Source organism: Bombus affinis, chromosome 7 (assembly GCF_024516045.1).
Source record: "Bombus affinis isolate iyBomAffi1 chromosome 7, iyBomAffi1.2, whole genome shotgun sequence".
Lineage (NCBI taxonomy): Eukaryota > Metazoa > Arthropoda > Insecta > Hymenoptera > Apidae > Bombus > Bombus affinis.
In genome coordinates this window covers 10,324,860-10,347,276 of record NC_066350.1, presented here as the reverse complement: position 1 = coordinate 10,347,276, position 22,417 = coordinate 10,324,860, and the positions used below count along the sequence as shown (strand labels likewise).

Below are 22,417 nucleotides of genomic sequence, written 5' to 3'. Positions count from 1 at the left end.
GGTTTAATATAATAAAAAACAGATTTTCTTAATAGCAATAAGTAGATTTTGAATATTTTATTGTTTAATGACATACAGAATACTCATGAATTGTTCTATACGAGTACTTTATCTTTGCTCATTTCACTGAATGTTAGAAGGTGATCACACTGTGTTAGCAATAATGTCAGAATATTTTTTTACTTTACTGGCCACGCTCATGTCTACATATTTATCACCTATTGCTATAATCATACCTCCAATAATAGAAGGATCGACTTTCGAAGTAAGCAAAATAGATTGACCTTTACTTAAGAAGCCTTTTAGAGCTGCTTGAAGCTTAGATGTCATCTCAGCATCAAGTGGTTTAGCAGTTATAACTTCACAAGGGACCTCACCTCTATTGGCAGCCATAAATAATTTAAATGTATTAATTACATTATTTACATGTGAAAGTCTGCCATTTTCTGCCAGTAAACCCAATAGATTTACTGTTTCATTACTTAGACTAACTTTTCCACCAATTGTCTGAAGTGCTTTTACTTTATCTTTTCGCTTTATCGATGGATTCTTCACAAATTCTCCTAATTGTTTATCTTTCTTCAGAAGATCCTAACATATGTATGTTTTTATTAATAGTAAAATTATTTTTAGTTATAAATTAAGAATAAGATGTAGTATTTATCATACATACTTGAAATTTAAGCAGATCTTTTTCAACATTATTTAATACTTTTTGTTTTGAAGCTGCAGAATAAAGTGCTGTAGCATATCGTCCTTCTATTCCATATACTTGAATTGGAGGCTAAAAACAAAAAGAAAGTGAAGTAACATTTTCATTACTGGAAATCAAATTAATAGAAAATATTCTAAAGTTTTTAAAAGTAACTCGCATAATTGTGACTTATTAAAACATATGATTATGAAATATTATCTGAAGTATTAAATATATATTTTAAAGTTATGTAATTTTATATTTAATATATGTTTGAAAAGTACCTTAACCATTTGTTGAGCAGCAGAACTGCTAGAAAGTGACCGCACCTAAAAAATAGTAATGTTTTTTGTTAATTTTATGTAATATTCTTTGGTCTTAGAATGTTTTCATTCAATCAGTGCCATAATTAAGTTGTCGGAATATTTCATTTTATTATCAACAATTCAATTTTTATACACTTTATTTGAATATTAGCGAGTGTAATAAATTATATATTAAAATAATACTTACAATTATCCTACTGAAGGACATTGTCATATATTTCGAACAGCAAGTATCCAAATTCGAGAACGACGAATGTAGTTCTACCGATTTATCATTATATAATGTGAACTGTTTCACATAGATATGTAAGTGCATACACTTTTTGACTTAATAGCGACATCTCTAGAAGTAGTTTTAGAATTACAAAGTTTTATTTAAGCAATAATTAACGTAAAATTATTTACTGTAATTGCACTTTTATTTATTATTAGCGGAACTTTTATTTATTACATGACTTCAATTACATTCATTACAGATTTATATCCGTACGTTCTTACATCTCGTTCGAAAATAGGTCGCCATTTTGTAATTGCGCGCTATACAGCTTCTTCCGATATTCGTAAGAGGGCAGTAGTGTATTGTAATTTTGAAAACGCAGACGTCAGATCAGTTTGAACAAAAATGCGATAAAAGTGAGAGATGTCAGAAAAGGCAATGAAAGGCAATGAAAATTTTCCTATATCAGGGCCAAATACAAAGTTTTAATATATAGTGATTTATTTATTATTCTTCAAATATGATGTAACGTACAATAAAATTTTTTGCCGATAAAGAATTTGGATGAAAGATTCAACGTTCAAGTTTCTTTGCACCGTAAAATGAAAATGACATTTAAGAATTCACCAAAGTGACGAGATTCTTATGAATATAACATCCATAACATCGATGACATAAACGTTAACTTTTATGCTTTACATACAATGTCATACAACGTTTTATACTTTCCTTTACATATTTATGTTTTTATTTAGATCTCTACTCAATACCCAGATTGATTCGTTTTTAAATAAAGAAAACGATAATTTGCGTCATACACTAATATAATTAAAATCGAACGTAAATAGTAATACAAAAGATGTCGAAGCATCACTAGTGGAAGGAGTCAATTACGTTTAATACCGTGAACAACGAAACGATAATAATTAATAATTACTATCGTTTATTGATACGTGGCCGTAAAACCAACATTATATATACTTTTATACGGTTCAATGTAACGTGTATACATATAGATGTATGTGTGTATATATAGATTTTACATATACATATACCTTTTCTCAATTTCATATAATAATACATTTAACATTAAAATGAACCGTTTATAGAACCGTATCGCCAATTTGTTATAAAAAATGACACGAGTTGAAAGCGTGAAATGTTTCTTTTTTATTAACTTATGTATAAATAACGACCTTATATATACGACAATAATGAAAAGATACGAACGTATCATGATTTTCATGAAATATAATTAGATAAAGATGAAATACTGTCAGAGACTAATACTATTAACTTCTCAAAGTATAAATTCTTTTTAATTGCGTTACTCTTATTGTGCATATGGGCGATACGTGGTTCACATTGGTCCACTATTGGAATGATCAACGTCCAATTCAGTTGGCATTTATTTTCCTACTTTCCAACGTGATGCATAGTTTCTTATATGCTATCCGATCAGCGATAAATTTGAGCTCGTTCATCACAGTTCGGATTTCGAGTAGTAAATACACAAATAAACGACAATGTCACATCTATAATGATTGTTTTTACATTGACTTTTCTTTCCTTTAAATGCTAGATATTAGAAATGCCGTTGGTGCTGATCGAGGGACGAGAGAAAGTCTAATTAAACTTCACCAAGAAATCGATCTATCTTCATAATTTTATGGAACCGAGTGGTCGATCAACAATGCAACAACTCACTTGCACCGTAGGTTTAAGTCAGATTTTTCAATATATTTAAACGATTCCGCAATAAATGAAACTTTTTTATAAAAATACCGAGTATGTTTCTATATTTAGAGATCCGTACTTATGAACTAAATAAAGCTTCAGTATCAGGTTTCTTATCGACTAATCGACTAGAGTTGAATATCCTTTTGATTTAAAAATATAGCGAAAACTTCTTTTCCTTTTATCACTTAGTCTTAAAATTTACAGATAGAAAATTAAAAACGAAGGGAAATTAGGCATATAAATCATTAAAAACTTTTGTGAAAGGATTTCTTTAAGAGAAAGGTGGGCAAATACGTTTAGTTCGATTAAACATAGTTGGCTCTTGCGGCGCAACAAAAGAGATTTAAAGCTCCGCGAAAGTAGGACGATTGTCTGGTAGGCCTGCTAGGCCTTTCGTGGCTTTGGTTCCATCGATGCACCCGTCTGCCGTTGGGACGGTTACCCCTACTTCCGGCACTCTGTAAGGCTGAGTACTTTTCTGGAAACAAAGTGCAGAAGAAATTTTCTTAGCTTTGAAAATTTCATAAACCAAATATATAGTCGAGTCAATATTTCTTGAACGAACAATTATTTAACGAAGGAAAGGAAGGGGCGATTTTATTCGCTAGAAGATCGAGTTAATATGCTTCTAATCGAAGAAATTCTTCATAAGATTTTTCTTTAAATTAAAAATGCAAATAGCACTGTATATAACGAATTTTCTTACGTAATACCTAAACTACATTTCTCTTTACTCCTTTTAATTTAATATCTTTCTTTAACTTATTGACATACTAATCTTTTCGGATTAAATGTGTAGATATATAATACATATCTGGATAGCATAGGTTTCACTGTAATTTTTATTCAGATGGTTCACAATTGGGGCAATTTTTCCAAGTCCGCGATTTTCACTTATCTGGAAAACCATAGTGGGGTAAGTCAAGATTTTGAAAATTTGAATTTAGTCACATATTTCAATTCTTGCAAGTCCTCTCTGCAACGATACATTTTCATGACTTAAAAATATAATGAGTTATGTATAACAATAAATGTAAGACATTATTTTATAAAAAAAAATAGCCGCGAACTGATTTAATATCGCCATGACTAGGCATTTGTGAAGTACATAGAAAAATGAATAATACTCAACTAGCAAACCAGTTAAGTTAAAGAGAATAACTACAATGTTTCGAATCACTTAGCAGATAGACTGTCCGGTTGTATCGATTTTCATAATGTACGGCTCTCGATGCCATTTTTTAATATCCAGTACTTTTCAAAGGGGCTTTCTTCTCTGAAAGAATATCACCTTCAGCGATCATACCCTGCGTATTTTAGAGTGGCGAGAAATGAAAACGCGAAAGGGAGAAAAATTGCCGAATAAATTATAGCGAAATGTGATGTAAGCCTTCTTAAGCGGGACATATCATCGCCATTAGTCCGGCAACGACCGGAAGCGGTGCCATTTCATACGATGCCAGGCAATACGGAAAAATCGTACGAGCTCGTATCGTACTACGATGAAAAGACGACTTAACTTTACCACTGCTGTGGCCGCAATAAATTGCGATGCCTGCTCGCAAAGATCTCTTCGCGTTCGACTTTGCATTATCGTAAAATCACGAGTGGTTTCATCGACTCCGAGAATCTCAGCGATAAAATATGTTTCGTGAAATTTGAGAATGAAAAATATCACGCGAACCGTGTTCGCTTTGTTATTTCGCGAATTGCAACTTAAATTTACTTTATCAAGGGACAGTCTTCGTAACTCATTCTCATATTTTTCTTTTCCCGTTCTTTTTCTCTTCCATTCGACACGCAACAAAACTTATTTCCAGTTACCGCAGGTGGCCTTTCTTTTTTCTCGGAAAATCGTAGTTGAAAATGAATTCCTCGCGTCCTTGACCCCGAAAATTGCACTCCACGCTCGATGGCATGCGACAGACGATACGCGTACATATTAATTTTATCAGCAGTAATAGAGAATCCTGATCTAGCTACGGGTCACCACAGTGCCGGCTACAAAGGTTTACACGATCTTGTCTATCCAGATTGTTTCGCAAATCGTGACTCAAATTGCTTTATCGGTTCGCGGTCGAGCATATTTCCCTCTCTACCTTTGATTTTCCCACCCTATTCCCGCGCCTAGCGAATTCTCGTTTCCGTGGAGAACGGAGGGAACGCAGGAACGAACTTCCACGTTTCCATCTATCCTTGACCCGAAAGCTCTGTTTAATGTTGAATAATACTCTCGCGTTCTCCGTAGCTTTTATGTATTTCTGTGTTTTGTATTTCTTGTTTACGTGCTTCCACCGTATTACATTGACCGGGTTCCCGTAGCTCGAACATCTTTTGGAAATTTGTAAAAGCTGCGCATGTGTCTTGTTTCCACGTCGGCAAAGTCTTCCGCCTAAGTATTTCCACTCGGAAATAAACCGTGCGTTCTTTTCTATTCGCGCTCCGCTTCCTCCCATCTCGTTCCTCTCTCGTATCGTTTCGCGCCGTTTCCCCGACGAATTTTCTCGACACGCCGCGTGCACACAACACCACTCGACCTGCCCTTTTACGAAATTTTACCTAGAATCTCCGACCAGCCGCGGCTATTCTCTTATTCTACTTCTGTGACCGTGCGTGATCTTCCTTAAACACGAATTTCCTGTTCGTAACGCGCGTTAAGGGAAGTTCATGTTCTGATTCGACCTTGACCTGGTTCTTGTTCAATGTCAAATCTCTCTCTCTCTCTCTCTCTCTCTCTCTCTCTTTCTCTCGGTTTCTCTCTGTTTCTCTCTAGTCGTATCGTTATTCCCTTGATAAGCAGGCAAAGTCTCAAATTGACGCTTAGGGGATCGAAGATCGTGGTACATGGTAATTTTCGTGCTATCTCTCTTGTTCCTACCCCTAGCGAGATACAGGGGCGCATCCGAATTCGCTCATTATATCGGTAGATAATTAAGGTCGTCGTGCACTATCGAGACTGAGAAGTGAATCGGCATTATAGCTCGATAATTCTATACCGAGTTTCAGCCTGTTTAGAGCTAATACGTTTGTTCCGTGGAATCAATGGGAATTGGCAAGAGCGAGGAAGTAAGACATAGCCAAAGAGACGAACAGAGAGAAAAGGGGGATTGTGTTCTCCTTTGAAATCCAGACCTTGGCCTCTGGAGTAACCCGATTAGAGGCGGTTGAATAGAGAGAGGTTGCGAGAGAGCAGTAGAATAGGAAGAAGGATGGATAGTGAAAGTAAGGTCAACAAAGCAGGAAAAGATATTAGAGTGGCAAATAGAACGACGAAGCGTTCGTAGAACAGCGTAATCGAATTAACGGACGTGGCGCGTTTACGTTTCGAAGTGAATCGAGTGACGCGAATATACCGTTCGATTCTCTGCCGTTTGAAAAACAGTTTAACTCGCCCCTTGGAAAATATCTCTCCGGACGACAAGGGCTTTTATCTTTCTGAAAAACTTTCTTTCTTACCACGTGTGCGCTCTTTGTCAACCAATAGCGTTTGTAATATTATCTCCTCGAAGCGTACACTCGAGAAAAATTCGAGCAACCCGTGAAAAACGAGTGGAAATATACGCAGGGAAAGAAATGGGGGCGTTGCGAAATAAAATTCTATAAACGAGAAACAAGGGAGGAAAAGGGGAGAATGGTAAACGGAGAATACGACGGTACCTATATCGCCACCCGACTGGGGCATAAATTCTTGCAGTTCGTTCATCAAGCCTCGAATTTCCTCGGAGTCCTTTTGGATGCTGCACAATTCTTCCTCGTAGAAATCCGGTGTGATCTGCTTACAGAGAACTATCTGCGAGATCACGTTGCCGATGTTGGATGGCCCGGCTCGAGTTTCTGTAACGAGAGCGAAAATAGATCTGCGTTAGTCGTTACCATGGCTGTTTGTGAAAAAAACGCGCGACGTACAAATAGACTGCAATTTAAGGGTGTAAAGATGCATAGAAAACGCGAATATGTAAGAATATATGAAATTATCCAAATTACGGTACTCGTTATAAAATTATTCTACCTACTTCAATAGGTGAGAAGAAAAATAGGTGTAGTTTCACCTACGTTAATAAGTGAAATAAATATCTCCTTGGATTCTGTTTCAGCAGTCACGCTTGTGAAATATGAATTTCTATAAAAATCCGTAGTCAGCGTTCATATAAGTGTTGGACCCTTTAACAATGGGGAGAAACTTTATATATATACACACATCTTAAATGTCTTCGTATATGTACCTATGTATAATATTTATATATAGTTGAAAATATTCTTTTCTTTCTGTGTGTCTGATAATAGAAACCGAGAAAATCTCGAGGATAAAGAGATAATACTTTTCTAAGTCGTTTATTCTGAACTAAATTATCTTCTTTCGGCGAATACCTTTAAATGGCAGATAAACCGTATGTAACGCGTTTATTACAAGTAAATTTACGAGCTGATAGGATTCTTAATTCGTTGGAATGTTTAACACGTAGGAAAATATAGGATGCTTAGAAAAGTTACCGTAATATTCCGTCATATCCATCGGCACGATGCGGATGAGGTTCTTACTTTTGCAGAGCTCGCGCAGGAATAATTGCACAACATAAAAGAGCAGCATCAAATTTGGGCAGTCAACAGGGATCCCGATATCCGTTGTTCTGAAAGCAGAACCCGTTCGCAGGCTTATTATTTTTTTGTCGTCCCAAGTTTTCTCGTTAGGGATTTCGTCATCTGACTACTTTTTCCCTCCCCGATTATTACTTCTTCTTTTTCTCTTTGTTCGTCTGCGACTTATTTCGTAGCCAATAATTCCATGACCTTTCATCCTACGTTCTACCAAGCTAATTACCCGAGAAACACGATTATTAACATTTACAAAGACTCGAAACACGTCAGCCGATAGAATGCGATAAAACGTGGGACGTGAAGCGAACCTTTACGCTATGATTGTTACATGCGAAACAAAATAAATTTGATATATTAAAAACTTAGTTAAAACACCTTTATTGCTGCGAACGTAGAATGTTTAATACCGTTTCTGTAAATGCGACATGAAACCAAGCGGTTCATTACGTAACGAGATTGTTTCGTGTTGGTTCGCGGCCAACCACGGAATTTCTTCTTTTCATTGCGAAAAGGCGAGACGAGATGTGAGATCGTAGAATTATAACGAAGTGCAGCGACGTGGCGCGTTCAACAATCCTCTGACCGTAAATTTCTTTTTAAATTGTGCAATCGCTACAATGCAGCGAGTTAAACAACAACTCCTCGACAACATCTCTCTCCTTGACAACATGTATTTTAATTGGAAAGTTACTGATAAATTGAACTGCAGTGATTTCAGTCTTTATATCGATTTTCTAAAAGCAAATATGCGATAATAAATCTGGTATTTTTCATTGCTAATGGATAAATCTTGTAGAAGTATTTTACTGCTTAATAAGTTTTTTATGGCCAACGTCCTATATTTTCGAATTATAAGTTTCCGATTTTAATGCAAGCGATGGTATTCAACAGTATGATATAGATAGTATATTTAATAGCGTGGTGTTTGGCATAGCAATTTAAATGTATCGTCTGTTAATTTTATAAATCTGAGAAAATTCACGCACGTTTACCAAAAATTAAAGTGTTCGGATATTTATGAACGGTGGTGTACGTAACCAATCTGTCACGTGATACTTTCGTTTCCACTATTTTTATAAATAATCTGTGAAAATTCACGTACATCAAGCTGGAATTCTAAAAGCAAGTAGACCTAAATGTAAATAATATATCGTTTTGCTTCGATGTTTACGGAGTTTCGTGGAAATCGTTGGAGTAATACCCTTTAAGGCTCTAGTCTCACGTTGACTCTTGAAATTGTAAATGGTTTCTGCGTGTTCTCGGCTAACTTTCAACCATAATTTTTCCAGGGCTGTAATTTTAGTATCGCAAAAATCTAATAATCCAGTTTCTTTCTTTTCAATGACCGTTTATATTATGATTTACGTCAGCGGTGCCTCGCATGCGCTTGCTATTTATCGCTTAATTCCCTAGCGGTCTGTAAGTAACGCTTAACAACAAACTTGCTTGATATCAAGAGCTATAACAGCGAGCGCGATTACCAGATGATGAACTCGATCCTCTTATGTTGCTACTCTTGTTTGTCGCTATCTCGTAGGCAATTAGTAGGAATAAATTTTGAAACGAGCGCAGCGATCTGAAAGGGGAATTTGCGAATGATACGTGATTTAAGTTGAAACCCCTAATTTATGCGATCTGCTTCGATTAGTGGTATCAAAAGGAATTATGCATAAGCGTTTCCATGTAATATCGTTCATTGACGAAAATGTATACGTACCAAATTTCATTGAAAGAAGGAACAAAGAAAAAAGAAGAAAGAGGAAAAAGAAAAGCGAATGAAAAAGAAGGTAAAAAAGGTGAACGTTTCCGTGTTTCGCGTAATCGATACAAAAGTCGCGTGATTTCGTAAGATACGTTGTACGAGATAGGCCTATTACAAGACACGGAAGTATTGGAAAAGTTGTTTGCATGATAAATTAAACGTTCGGTATGTTGCTAAGTGCTTCATTGTGAATCAATCATGCTTTCAGCCAGGCTTGATATAATTTTTCATTCGTTTTCCTTTTCTCTCTTTTCACAGCGTACGTAACATTCTGATAATTGTATTGCGTTTAATTTTCGCCGAATAATTATTTAAATAACATTTGATCGCGATTAGTGTGCGTTTGACGTTTAAAATGTAGCAGAGTTTACGCAGCAATGTGTTACGCGAATGGAAATGGGGGAAACGGAGGGCGAATATTGTGTACACGATGTATCGCGCCATAATTAAGCAATTATGTAACGAGAAACGTATAATAAACGAATATGTAATATCCGATAATCTAACTGGAGGTAAGGAGTTGTTAAAGCCAGGTGAAAATTGATTACGAATACGATTTAACGGGAATAATAATTTCCATTAAAACCAACAAGATCGTCGAGCAATGTATTGCTCATCAATGTATTGAGCTTCTATCGAAGAAATTACGAGATAGATGACTTTTCGGACGTTTGTAATTTTGCAAAATTTATTCGACGAGTCGGAAATTCCGGCTGTTTCATTCGTCTCGTTGTAAATCAGATAAGAGGAAAATTAATGAGAATGCAGAAGAGGAAGAAATTTGTGAAACATTTAACTTTTCATTAAAACAGGCAAACTCGCGGAACAGAATTGTTCAAAGGTGACGTCTGAGAATGTTTGGAGATTGGACGTTGGTCATCGTTCTTTATATCTCCTTTTCTCTCTCTTCTTCGTAGGAAAACCAATCCCGTGGAATCGATAACATTCTTTGCAGCACAGTTCAAAGTAATAGGAACTTTCGTGACGCTATTATTTCACCCTTTCCCTTATTTGATTGTAGAACGCGATATTTCCTTGTGATGCGCGGTTTGATTACAACAACGAAAGGAATTTTGATATAAAAATACCAAATGGATAGCTCTCACTAGTATAGAGTCGATGACCCTCGGTTATACTTGTTTCAGGAATTCCGGTTGTCACACTAGGTCACCCAGACCCTATTCAATTTTCAACTACCTGCTGTCCAAAAAATAGCAGTGATATTGAATCGAAAAAATTTGGGGATATAGTTTGAACATCCTAGAATATGCTTTGACAGAAAGAGGTTAATAAACGAAGTGACACATCATTCTTAAAAAAAAAAAAAGAAAAAAAATCTTTTTAGCTGTAAGCTTAGAAAAAGAGATATTTTTATGAAAAAATGTCAATATTTTTACATTTTGACATTTCTCGCTGAAAATTTAAGATGATGTTTTTAAGATACTCGAAGGGAAAAAGTAGTTTTTTAATACACGTTTCAACAAATATATTTATTTGACACATCGAGGATGCATACTTATTGGATATATCGAGCAATTTTTGAGCAAGAAAGGCGATGCAGTTATTTGAAAAAATTAGTTTATTCGCACATACACTCGTACGAAAATTTTTTACTTCAGTTATATACGTAGATTCAGGTGTAAAAAAATATATAATAATGATTGAGATTTGCACAGAAATAAGATATGTTCCACTGTAATAAAAAATACGCTTGAGTCGGCACGACGCTAACACGTAACTAACTTTAGAGAGTTGCCACAAACTTACGGGATTCTTAGCAGCTCAAAATACTTCAAATTGACATCAGGTTGTTGACATAGTGCCATTATAAGCGACATCTTGTAGATATTTCTTCACAAAGTGTAACTGTGGGTCACCAGGATCCATAATGATAACCGAGGGTTAAGAATGATTCGGAAGCGCGATAAGATTATCAGAGTAACGACGAAAATGCGAGCGGCTGATTTGACTTTAAAAAGCCGTTTAGCGTCGTGCTTAAGAGATGTAATTTGGCGAATAAAACACAACGATAAGTGTGATAAATTCCCTGGCAGATTCTTTAGATTTCCTTGAAATGATACATTTCCGAGTCTCACCGAGGAAAATCTTTGGTCATATTGCATCGCTGGATCAGAAGCGGAGAGTAGCAACGTAGCAAACCACAAACGTGGTAGCAACTGTACGTACATATACGTATTGACTATCGTGGCTGGTTCGCTTCTGTTATAGCAATCTATTTATCCCGTTAATTGGAATCTCATTAACCGGAAGCAATTCGAGTTCGCTCCGCGCGATGTCTTCGTTTAACGCTCGTTTCGAAGTAATTGACATAAACTAGTTAATCAATCGTTCTCGGTTTCCCCCTTTCTTTTTATTTCTCTCGACTTATCTTCCAATTTCTGACCTCCCTTCTCTGCTCGCTAATTAGCAAGTTTAACGGCTTGTTGACACGGTAATTTTTCCGTGAGAATTTCGTACGATTCGAAATATCGTGTCAAGGACGTAAATCGTTTTACTTTTCCCATTAAATATTTCTTTTATTATTACCCGTTCTGGGAAGGAAACGAGAGAGAAAAAAGAAAGATCGTGAAAAGGTTTACCATACCTTCGTACTTGTGGCAGTATGAGCTGGGACGTGTTTTTACACGCTTCTACGCAATGTCGTCGTAATCTCCGAATTTTCTCTCGAAGTTCCGGACAGTCTCGTGGTTGGCCGATGTTTATCAGCAGATCGCGGAATTGCGCCACTTGGTTGTTGATTTCTTGAATTTGCTGCGAAATAAAACCGAAACTCGCAATTAACTACGTTTCCCTGGCATTCGTCGCGATGTTCGCGAAGTATCGGTACCCAAGTTTCTCAGAATCGTAAACCGAGCATTTTGTTACACGACCGATGATTATTCCACGATACATCAAGTAACACGGTGTTACTGTCCGTTCGAACGATCGCTTTCTTATTACGGTCTACGCAAAACAAGAGTACGAGCAACTTCGCGACGAGAAAGAAACGTATTATCGTCGGCTTTAATCCAAATAACATAGTAGACTCGGTGTTCTAATAGTAAAATAAATAGCAATAAATTACCAAAAGAACAGCCTTCTCCGTTTTCTCGTTCTTGTCATCTTGAATTTGCGTTTGAACTTGAGACTGGCTTGCGGTATGAGTGCGACTCTGAATGTTGCTGACCGACGGTATTGGCGAATCCGTCATTATTTCGCTCTAATGAGTACCGTTTGATTGCTAATTGCCACAAGGCAATTAACAATATAGCCGTACGATATCTGCGAATGCTGCAAGTTGTTTTCTACGTAAACACTAAGGGAACACCGTAAATACCGTGCGAATTCACACTCCTAACCACCGATGTTAATATACCTTGTTCGTTACTAATTCACGGCTATGATTAAACGCGTATTACCAGCGACAATGAATTATCAATTTCGCCCCTATCAATATTAACGAACATTAACATTCAACGTTTACGCATGTTTTATAATATAAATATTTTATAATATCCGTCTGGGTAACAAGGGTCAGCTTTACATCGATACGAGATTCCATCGGTTTTTCCTTTCACTTTGAAGGAATGACTTAATCTGACGTTGGTTTGGAACAAAGAGTATTGGAGAACGATCAAACACGCGAACAACATTTTATACTGAACGCCACGACGAACGAGATTTTCTTCTTTTATCAGGATTTTCATAGGAGATGGATCGAAGATATTCTTATCGTTAAATTAGGAATATCGAGCGAACGATATTCACACGATCTGTATTAATCGAAATATAACCGCACGAACCGCTGACTGTGAGCTGCGAACACAATGTCTCTTCATATTCGGGGTAATTGCGGTTGGCTTTTGTCTTGTTTCCAGGAAAATTATCGAAAATACTGCTTCTGGTTGGCCACATTCCACCGTAACACGAATTATAATAAATGATACCGACGAAGCCGGTGGCAATAGATTAAAACGATTCACGACGCAACCAAACGGTCGACGATTGATACAGAGTTCCGAATCATTTGTGTTTGCGACGGCAGATTGTACGGGAATGTGACATAATACGTCAATTAATCGAGCGAAGCTTATTCTCAGATTATGAACCTGATAGATGTGATCGTGCTTCTGTATTTTCACGAATTCGTATCGATATCGCGATTGTATCGTGTTCGATTTTTGTTTCCCCTCGATGATAGCTTTATCTTTTCTCCGCGAAAATTCACGTGAAACGAAACGCATGAGACACGTACTTGTCGGTTGAAACGATCGCGTTGCACGCGTTTTTTTTCGTCGAAACGATCCACATATTTCTCGACATCGTTTACCGAGATTCGTGGAACGATATGCGCGCCGTGCCAGCACACGCGACAAACTGAAACGTGGGTTTTGCTCTCGAGCTCTTTCACTGCCGCGATTCCCTCTTTAAGAGCGCATGTCTGACTTGGCTTGTCAGTCTACTACTGTAGTATACCTATTACATATCTTTTCTCTTTTTCTGTTTGTCTGTTTGTCTGTCTCTTGTTACATTCATCCACGCACACACGTACGTACGTATGTGTGTCGTATGGAATTTTTAGTTATTTAAAATATTTTTACTACGCTTACAAGGTTCCTCCAGCATGACTTACGGAAACTTTAACTTTACGTGATTAACATGTTTCGCTATTTGCCCTTTGTATTAAACGACAGTTTGATAATGATCAGTTTTCTCTGTTCTTATGTAACTTGCCTCGCCTTTGCTCTTATACGGCTGTGCATGTATAGCAGGAGTGAAAAATAAATACAATACAGCAGGAAACGATAACGTGATGCAAAAAAATTACGCTGTGCCATATTGTACGGTAAGAAAGGAGCAGAGAGGCGGCCTTTATGCAGAAAGATTAGGTCTTTGGTCAAAGAAAAAGTTAATACAACATCCGCTGTACCCGAACAAAATCATAAAACGTGAGTGGAAGACAGTAATAATGCTTCAGTCCCTTTCATCTCTCTCTCTCTCTCTCTCTCTCTCTCTCTCTCTCTCTCTCTCTCTGTGTAAATGCGTATTCTTTGGAAATAGCATTAAAATGTGTATGGATTTACGGTTCTCGAAAATATCCAATTTTTGCTCTATTATTCGCTAACACTTGTAGCAAAGATGAATTTCCGCTGCTCTAAGCGAATTTTTAATTAAAACGCGCTACGAATTGTTCATTCAAGATCCTGTTTTATATAGGAAGTAATTACCCAGAGAATTCGTATTATTAGCGAAAGGAGTCTCGCGTGCCATAGTAAATACAGTACAGGGAGCGTCGAGATAAAAGCAGACATTTGTGCGCCAGCAAACATTGCGCTAAACACTGCAATACTGTTACAAACACCATTTATGCTAATAGCGTTGACATTAAATCGGACAGAAAAGTCCTTGCGAAACTGTATCGAATTACGTTCTGTCTACTTCTTCGTTTGAGCAATTTGGATTGACAATCATGTATATCCGATATATCACGTATACGATAATTATTACGATGATATAGAAACAGTAAATTAACATAATTTTCGATTTCGAAATGACTCGTACGTTGTTATCCATTTCGTATGACATTCAATTTCTTCAATCTCTGTTAGAGCAAACGATGAGAATATCGAAGGTTGCAGATAGATTATAACAAACGGAATATATCATATATAAAATGATTTCGAATGAAAATGATATACCTTATACAGACTATTGGTAATCGAAAATCAGACCCTTTACTTTTTATATCACTTCATTTCGTTATTATTGAAAAAGCTAATTGGAAAATTGATTGAAACAGCTTGCACTGATCTCGCAGATACAATTAGTATAATTTACAATAATTTATCTAATTATAATTGTAATATTATTTATAATTATTTTTTAATTATTATTTATAATTATAGTATTATTATAATTATAATTAATTTAAAGTATATTCTTTACTGAATCACTTTTTCTTTATAATCTGTGCTTAAACTGAAAGCAATCCGCATGTCGAGAGTTGGTCTCATTCCAATTATTAGGAAATTACCAAAATTTAGGCGTCTAGACAACAACAACTTTTTAATTTATTTCCTGTCCATAAAATATACCGTGGAAATTTGTAAATCCGTTTAATTTAAACGGAAAATAAAATAAAGGAAGTTCGATGTAAATGTACGAATTTATTGTTAATCGTATCGCAAATACAACTAGCATCCAGGTTTCGTTGATAAAATGTTACGCTCCAGAGACCAGTGCATAAGCTTTGCCACAGGTTGGTTGTCTGACTCGTTTCGCATTATACTACTGTACGCCAAACTCGTTTAGTTAGTACACTTATAACTTGTTACCCTGCACAAATATCAAAATCATTTTAAAACCTAAATTAGAACATCAAGTTCTAGTATAATCTAGATTCTCCAATGTTCCTGTCCTGAATTAAAAAAATTGTACTATAAGTTGGAAATACTTTATCCTATTAAATTTTCGTTTCATTCAGAGTACGAATAATAGGTTCTTACGAGACGTCACGTAACGGTCAGTGAATCTATTGATAACTCGACAATAGAATCTTCACTAAATTGTCACATGAAAAACAAAATAGGACAAGGACGCTTTCAGCTCTTTCTTAAGGATCGTTTCTCTACGGCTGACTTGTTCGGCACTATGCTACTACAGCCTTTACACTCGTTAAAGATGCACAGATTGTACGAAAGAGAAGTGACGATACGATAAAAATATAGCAATATAAATATAGTGAACAACACAACGAGGTAAAAACTATATGTCATGATCAAGCATCGAAAACGTACAATGACTCTAATACATCGATCGGTTTCATAACTTTTATCAGCTTCTTAACGATCTACTATGGACCCTCAAATTCTTCCTTCCTTCTTTTCTTTCTTTTTATCTCTAAGCGAACGAAATAAAGTCAAGTATCAAATAGAATTACGAAAGTAAATGGACGATGATGAGCATGAAACAAAGTTTGTGCGATTCGTATGTAATGTTAACACTATTTATATGTTTTACGAAGTCTATATACGTGCGCTCTAGAGGACCACGTAACGAATTAAGACGTAGATACGATAGATAACATAGATCAGGTATAGCACTAAGAGGTAAATGCTATACATGGTAACTAAGAATATTCACTTGCGATCGTGTCCTTTTAAAAAAAACGAACACCCTCTGCTCTTCCGATCCAAGACGCTGATCGAAAGCAACTAAACGGTTGCTCTTCGGAGTAACAGGCATACCTGCGTACGGAATGGAGGGGGTGAAACTGTGTCGTTAGCAACAGGCGCGATGAACTGACAGGCCAATTTCGCGTTAGAGCAGCATCACCGGGTGCATGCGCGATTAAAAGCACATATCAAATCATATAGCTCCGCGCTATACTGATAAAGTGAAGGATTCTCTTATCGATCGACCCGATCGCCGTACGACTACGACGGGATCGTCGACATGAAATTTAAGGACTTTGTGTTACCGGAACACAATGTAACACGTATTAACGCGTATTTGCGAGAGATCTCTTTTTACATTTTGTAGCATCGAGTGATCGACTTAATGGCTACTGAAATATCCTACGTGGATCCTTAAAAGGAGAGGTCCTTAATATAGAGGAAATTTCTAACGTGATTTTTTATTCTAAATTTAAAAAGTTTTTTTAATCGAATTATGATTTTACTCTTTGATATTTATAATCTGTATTGAATCGACCTAATGTATTAGAAATACATTTCTAAAGTAGAGGAAATTTCTAATATAATTTTTAATTCATTTAAGTGTTTAATTGAGAACATTGGCCAGTCAAATTTTGTTTTTTTCTAGTATATCGTCCAAGTAGTAATTGATATCGATTAAATATCTGTTAAGATAGAGTTCCTCAATTGCGTACATGGTTGCGTAAATGTTAACTTCGGACAAACTGTATGAAGGATTGGTCGGTCGGTACAGCATTAAATATAGGCTCCAGTTAAATGTACCAATCGCATCGTACTACGTAAATACAGCAGGAAGATTGATTTTACCGCGATGCAGCTAACTAACCAGTAAATTTAGCATAATGTCTACGAATCGAGCAAGTAAATATTTTTCTGGCGATTTCCATGATATCAAGCGATAGAGGTGTATCGATCGCGTTTGTCGATAAAGTTATTACGCGAACGAGCTTGATACCCGTTTAACGCGGCGGATCATTCCGAAAACGTTTAATTAATTTATCAAAGTGGAACAATTAACTTTAAAATGTAATGAAACACGTTCAACTTCTAATCGAGGTGGTAATTAATATTTTTTCATCGCTCGTCGTTAGACGATTCGCTATCTAGTTTGCTTATCAACTCTCTGTCTTTTTCCTTTTCTTCTTCCCTTTCGAAACGATATTTGTACCATTTTTCCTGCGTATTCACACGATGGTAAACCACGACGCTTTCTACGGCTGTCAGAACAGCCCCGATAACGAGCGAGATCTGCAACGCGGTTCTAGAATTTATGAGAGCCCTTGACATCAATCATCGCTAAGTTTCGCGGGCGAAAGTACGCGCGGCAAGAATTTTCTTCCTTATTTCCGTCGCTTCGTTCTGTCGGCGTCAAACGAGGCTTCTCTTTTTACCTTGCTAGAAAAGAAGGTTATCTCCCTTAACGAGTTAAAGAGGTTTTCCCTCTTATCTGAAATATCGAGATTTTCCTAGCTCTGGGATGAGATAAGGAACAGGACGTTAGTCGTTCGCAATAAAACGAAGGTTGGACTTTATCGTATTACACGTATACATACATGTAAGTCGGTCTATATGTACATATTATACTCGTACAGGAAATTAGAACGAACCACGTTGTACATTACGTTCGCGTACCCCGAAAAAAGCAAAGTGCGTGACCCATTCTTTCTTCGTTATTAAAATGTTTCCATTTACTTACTCTATGCCAGTGATTTTTAATCTCCGAGAGTATGAAAACATAAATTCTACCAGGCCGCGGGTGAGATTCATTTCTAAAATAGGTCCGGTAGAAGGAGCGTTGGTCTTCCCTTTTCCTTGGTTAAACTACTTGATCTCAGAAGTAATTTCATTTACATGGAGAGAAGCAATAAAAAGTAACGAAATCTTTCGTGTCTTTTTCTAAATACTGATTACCCGGCAGAGCGGATTTTCACGTGGAATTTATGAGAATTTTAAAGCTGCAAAAATATAGAGGACACTGTTGTATATTTGCAAGGATACATACACATAAAATATCCAATGTAGAGAATGCTCGTTATGATATTTATTACGCGAAATAAATCTCTGTTTAGATTCTATATTTCTTAGTTACGCGTGTAAAAATATGAATTTGCATAAACATGCATAATCTGCTAATTACGTTCCTTCGTGATTAATGCGCATTAATCATACACCCAACATAAATATTAAAACTGCTAGATTTCATATTCTATAAACGTGATGAGGTTTTATTGCTCCATCAATACGAGATGGCTTTCCATTTCACGGTCATAACAGAGACGAAGGCTTAGAGACAAACGCTGCCGTTCTACGACCCTCAGGAAAACGGATATCTGCAGCAAATTTCGTGTCGTAAACGTCGGGCGCAGAATAGAGACTCTCAACCTGTAGAGTGCTAGTTGCGGCACGGCATATGCCCCCTTCAAATATTAATCTGGCCTGGTGGGCGGGACCCACATTCTTCATGGCATTTCAATCTTTTATCTTTCAATAACGAGATACATGCACCGATCAGAGATTAAATTATAAGCTTCGGACGTATATGGTCGTGGTGGAAAGAACGGAAGAGAACGCTCGGGAAGGAAGGAAACGAACGGAATTACGAGGGCACGAATGATTGTCGTTTATTGCTCAAAGTCGAAGAAAAGAGCTGCTTAGATAAGACCAATTCTTGGATATGAACATTAACCCTTAAAATTCGAATTGCTCTGCTCTGGAGGTGATCACGTTTCTAGCAGACATGTCGTGCATTAAACAAATTTATATTATTAGTGGAATATTCAATATGCCGCTACTTTTATCGAACTAAATTCAAATTTTAATCAGTGCGCTGTTTTGGCGGAGAGTTCTTTAGTGTATTTTTTAATATATGAAATTCTATATTTTCATTCTATTTTTAATCTCTCTACGATTCAAGACATTACATACATTGGATTTTTAATAAATTAACTACGATTAACGATATACAAATGGAACGAGCACTTTAATCGAGCAAGCTTTATCAGTAAGTTGGTAAGAAGCGTTTCTGACGCGAATTTGTCAGTGAAATTCAGGCTTTGGTATCGTATGAACGCTCGCTCTGACCCTGCGTAGCATATACATATAACAGGAATAAACAGGACAGTAATAATTCATTCTGAATCTATTAATATCAGTCCTAATTTTCGGTACTGGCGTTGTTTCGTTGACGCATGATACATTGACGCCAGATGTCAATTTACATTTACATAGACCGATGCGTCTTGAGGTTGTGAGCATTTACGACGCCTGACAAACAGAAACCGATAAAAGGGGCGATCGTTGATGTTCATCGATTCACTTGCTCGTCGATACGTCGATAATTACCAGACAGAAAGCGAGAAAGAAATGCTATACCTTTGATAAAATGAAGATTCTCGCACGAGAAGTTTGTCCCGATAACGAGGAAATCCCGTTTAACTGGCATCAAATTTTCACCGAGATATCCTGCTTTTCGTTCTTCCTCGATCTAGTCGCTCAGTCGTTCAGCTCACACACGCCGAGCGAAACGTGACAACTGCGTTGTATTCCGTAATTTGCATGCCGCTTTGCATGTATATATGCATTCGTTTTGCATCCATTAAAAATCAGAAAGGTGGTCAACGATAATAGAGAGTTCCAGACTACATGATGGAAATGTAAATCAAAGAACGTCTCGACCGAGTGTTTCGAGAACACGAGCTCGTTTACCACTTTAACTTATTATAATTTTAATCATACCTTTACCCCAAAGGAAGTAACGACAGTTTAAAATAGCGTAGATCTAACGTAGGCTAGTATGCTCGCATTTAAATTCAGAAGTAGAAATCGAAGTGCGTGTTTAAGGAACGCGAATGTATAAAATGTGATATTCCGTAAATTCCTAGGAATTGATAACAAGCGAAACACGCGTTTATTTTTATCGTTTCGAACTTTCATGCTTCGTGAGTCGTAGAAAAACTGTACTTGCGTATTTCAGATGTATCAGTATATTAACAAATCCTCTCACAATGAATTCATTGAGCTGCATTAATTCCCCAATTAATTTTTTCAATAGGTTTCCATGAACAGAAGTTATTCGTGATCACGTACAATGAATAAAACTCGTGCATAAAGAACGAATATATTGTCGCAATTTTATTGGACCTCTACTGCGAAATATGCATTCGTAAAATTCTTTTTTCAACGCTGGTACCAGCCTTCTATTTGAATATTTTACCATCGATCATACGTATGCAAATGCGGACGAATTTCCACAATACCAATATTCAAGTATCTACGAGTACATGGAGGTGGATTGAGCTGGAAATCAAGATCGGACACACAGACGACGTGTTACTTGAAATTTTCAAGCAAATCTCTGTCTATCGCAAAATTCTCTTCAACTCGCGTGTATTTTCACAAAGTAAGTTATCGTATCGTAATCAAAATCTCGAATACCAACAGATGTAAGACTAAGTATAATTGAAGAAAAAAGTAGGGGAAAACGCTGTCGAATGAGGAGTGCGAGTGAACAATGAACGATAGGGAGAACGAGGTTCGTGCCTAAAAACGATAGCGTGAGGAGGTTAATGGTTAAGTTATATATCTCGTGAAAAGAAACACGAGAAAAACTGACTGAAAGTGGGCTATGGAATCAGGACTATGACGCGTAGAGTCAGAAATGCTAACTTAGCTCGTAGGTATATGTAAAAAATGATCTAAGGAGTTTTAATAATCTTAAGTGATCTAGCATTGCAGATACTACGTTGCATACTCCTGTATGCCATCTTATTGTACATTACTATACAGGGTGCCTTACACAATTGGACGGATTATATCTCGAAGTCAGTAAGAAGAATAGAAAAGAACTGTCGAGGGAAAAGTTAAATGATACGATAAGATTTATGTTCGTAGGTGCTCATTTGTTTTTAATACGCAGTATTTTTAAAGTGCAATTGTACTCTTTTCTTAAATGGAGCTCTATGATTTTATTAAGCTAATTAGGTCGAAAAATGCTTCCTTCGAAAGATATTTTAATTTTAATTTCATATATGTATAAAATTGTATTGTTTCTCGTATGCAAAGTTTTACAAAATTAAAATTGAAATATCTTTTGATTTTTTCGACCTACGTATTCTAATAACTTTCTCCTAGAAAATTGAAAAATGCGTCGAACAGTTAACGAAAGTTTATAGAGTTCCATTAAAAAAAGAGTGCGATTACAATTTCCCGGCACATCGTTGCATATAAGAAATATGTGAATACCTACGAACATATATCTTATTATACTATTCATCCTTTACAGTTTTTTTTCTATCTTTTACCGACATCGAGATATAACCTGGCCCAATTGCGTAACGCACCCTATATATACGATGTAATACTACTATACAGAATACTACTATGTTGTATGTGACATCTAAAACAGGCCATCTGAACAATTCGCCTGATCAATCTTGTCTGCTTTCAAGGAATACATAATCTGATGTCAATAGGGTCTTTGTAGGCGGAGACGTCGAGGAAATACGAAGGTTAACATCGTTTTCTTGAATAGAATGATACATAGTAATGTATTTTGACTCTTCTACATATAATAAAGTGTTCTTACACTATAAACATCGAACTACTTAAAATGGTTGGTATTAGTTTTATTGTTCCTGTAATTACCAAAAAATATGCAAACGTGTTTCTAGAAATATTAATATATATTAATTTTATATATACGCTTATTTTCGTCACATTATTTTAATTCTACTTAACTGTGTATAATATATTTCGACACATATTAAGACATACAATAATCTGTAATTAAGTCATTTAAGTTCATTGAAGGTCTACCAAAATTGAAAATGATTTTCTTACTTCAAGAAACCGATTAAAACACTCCGG

At 36.3% G+C, this 22,417-nt stretch overlaps 2 protein-coding genes across 2 annotated transcripts; both read right to left on the bottom strand.

The window, feature by feature from the left end:
* Positions 1-23: 23 nt before the first annotated feature.
* Positions 24-1,355, bottom strand: LOC126919007 (ATP synthase subunit O, mitochondrial). Its single transcript, XM_050727686.1, has 4 exons — positions 1,208-1,355; positions 979-1,023; positions 674-784; positions 24-591 (listed from the first exon to the last, which is right to left on the bottom strand). Exons 1-4 carry the CDS (start codon positions 1,334-1,336, stop codon positions 145-147), a joined length of 732 nt encoding a protein of 243 aa, XP_050583643.1. The 5' UTR covers positions 1,337-1,355; the 3' UTR covers positions 24-144.
* Positions 692-13,735, bottom strand: LOC126918999 (uncharacterized). The gene is made up of 8 exons (XM_050727673.1): positions 13,139-13,735; positions 12,421-12,626; positions 11,941-12,107; positions 7,469-7,605; positions 6,635-6,811; positions 1,208-3,455; positions 979-1,023; positions 692-784 (listed from the first exon to the last, which is right to left on the bottom strand). The coding sequence occupies exons 2-6, from the start codon at positions 12,544-12,546 to the stop codon at positions 3,283-3,285; spliced, it is 780 nt and encodes a 259-aa protein (XP_050583630.1). The 5' UTR covers positions 12,547-12,626; positions 13,139-13,735; the 3' UTR covers positions 692-784; positions 979-1,023; positions 1,208-3,282.
* Positions 13,736-22,417: the final 8,682 nt, after the last annotated feature.

Excerpts from the sequence above, each read along its gene's own strand:
- LOC126919007 (XM_050727686.1), bottom strand. The coding sequence starts at position 1,336 with ATGCACTTACATATCTATGTGAAACAGTTCACATTATATAATGATAAA. Across the intron at positions 1,024-1,207 it reads TGTCCTTCAGTAGGATAATT|GTGCGGTCACTTTCTAGCAG; the intron begins GTAAGTATTATT and ends ACTATTTTTTAG. Across the intron at positions 592-673 it reads AAGATCTGCTTAAATTTCAA|GATCTTCTGAAGAAAGATAA; the intron begins GTATGTATGATA and ends TACATATGTTAG.
- LOC126918999 (XM_050727673.1), bottom strand. The coding sequence starts at position 12,546 with ATGACGGATTCGCCAATACCGTCGGTCAGCAACATTCAGAGTCGCACT. Across the intron at positions 12,108-12,420 it reads CGGAGAAGGCTGTTCTTTTG|CAAATTCAAGAAATCAACAA; the intron begins GTAATTTATTGC and ends TTTATTTCGCAG. Across the intron at positions 6,812-7,468 it reads GGATATGACGGAATATTACG|AAACTCGAGCCGGGCCATCC; the intron begins GTAACTTTTCTA and ends CTCTCGTTACAG.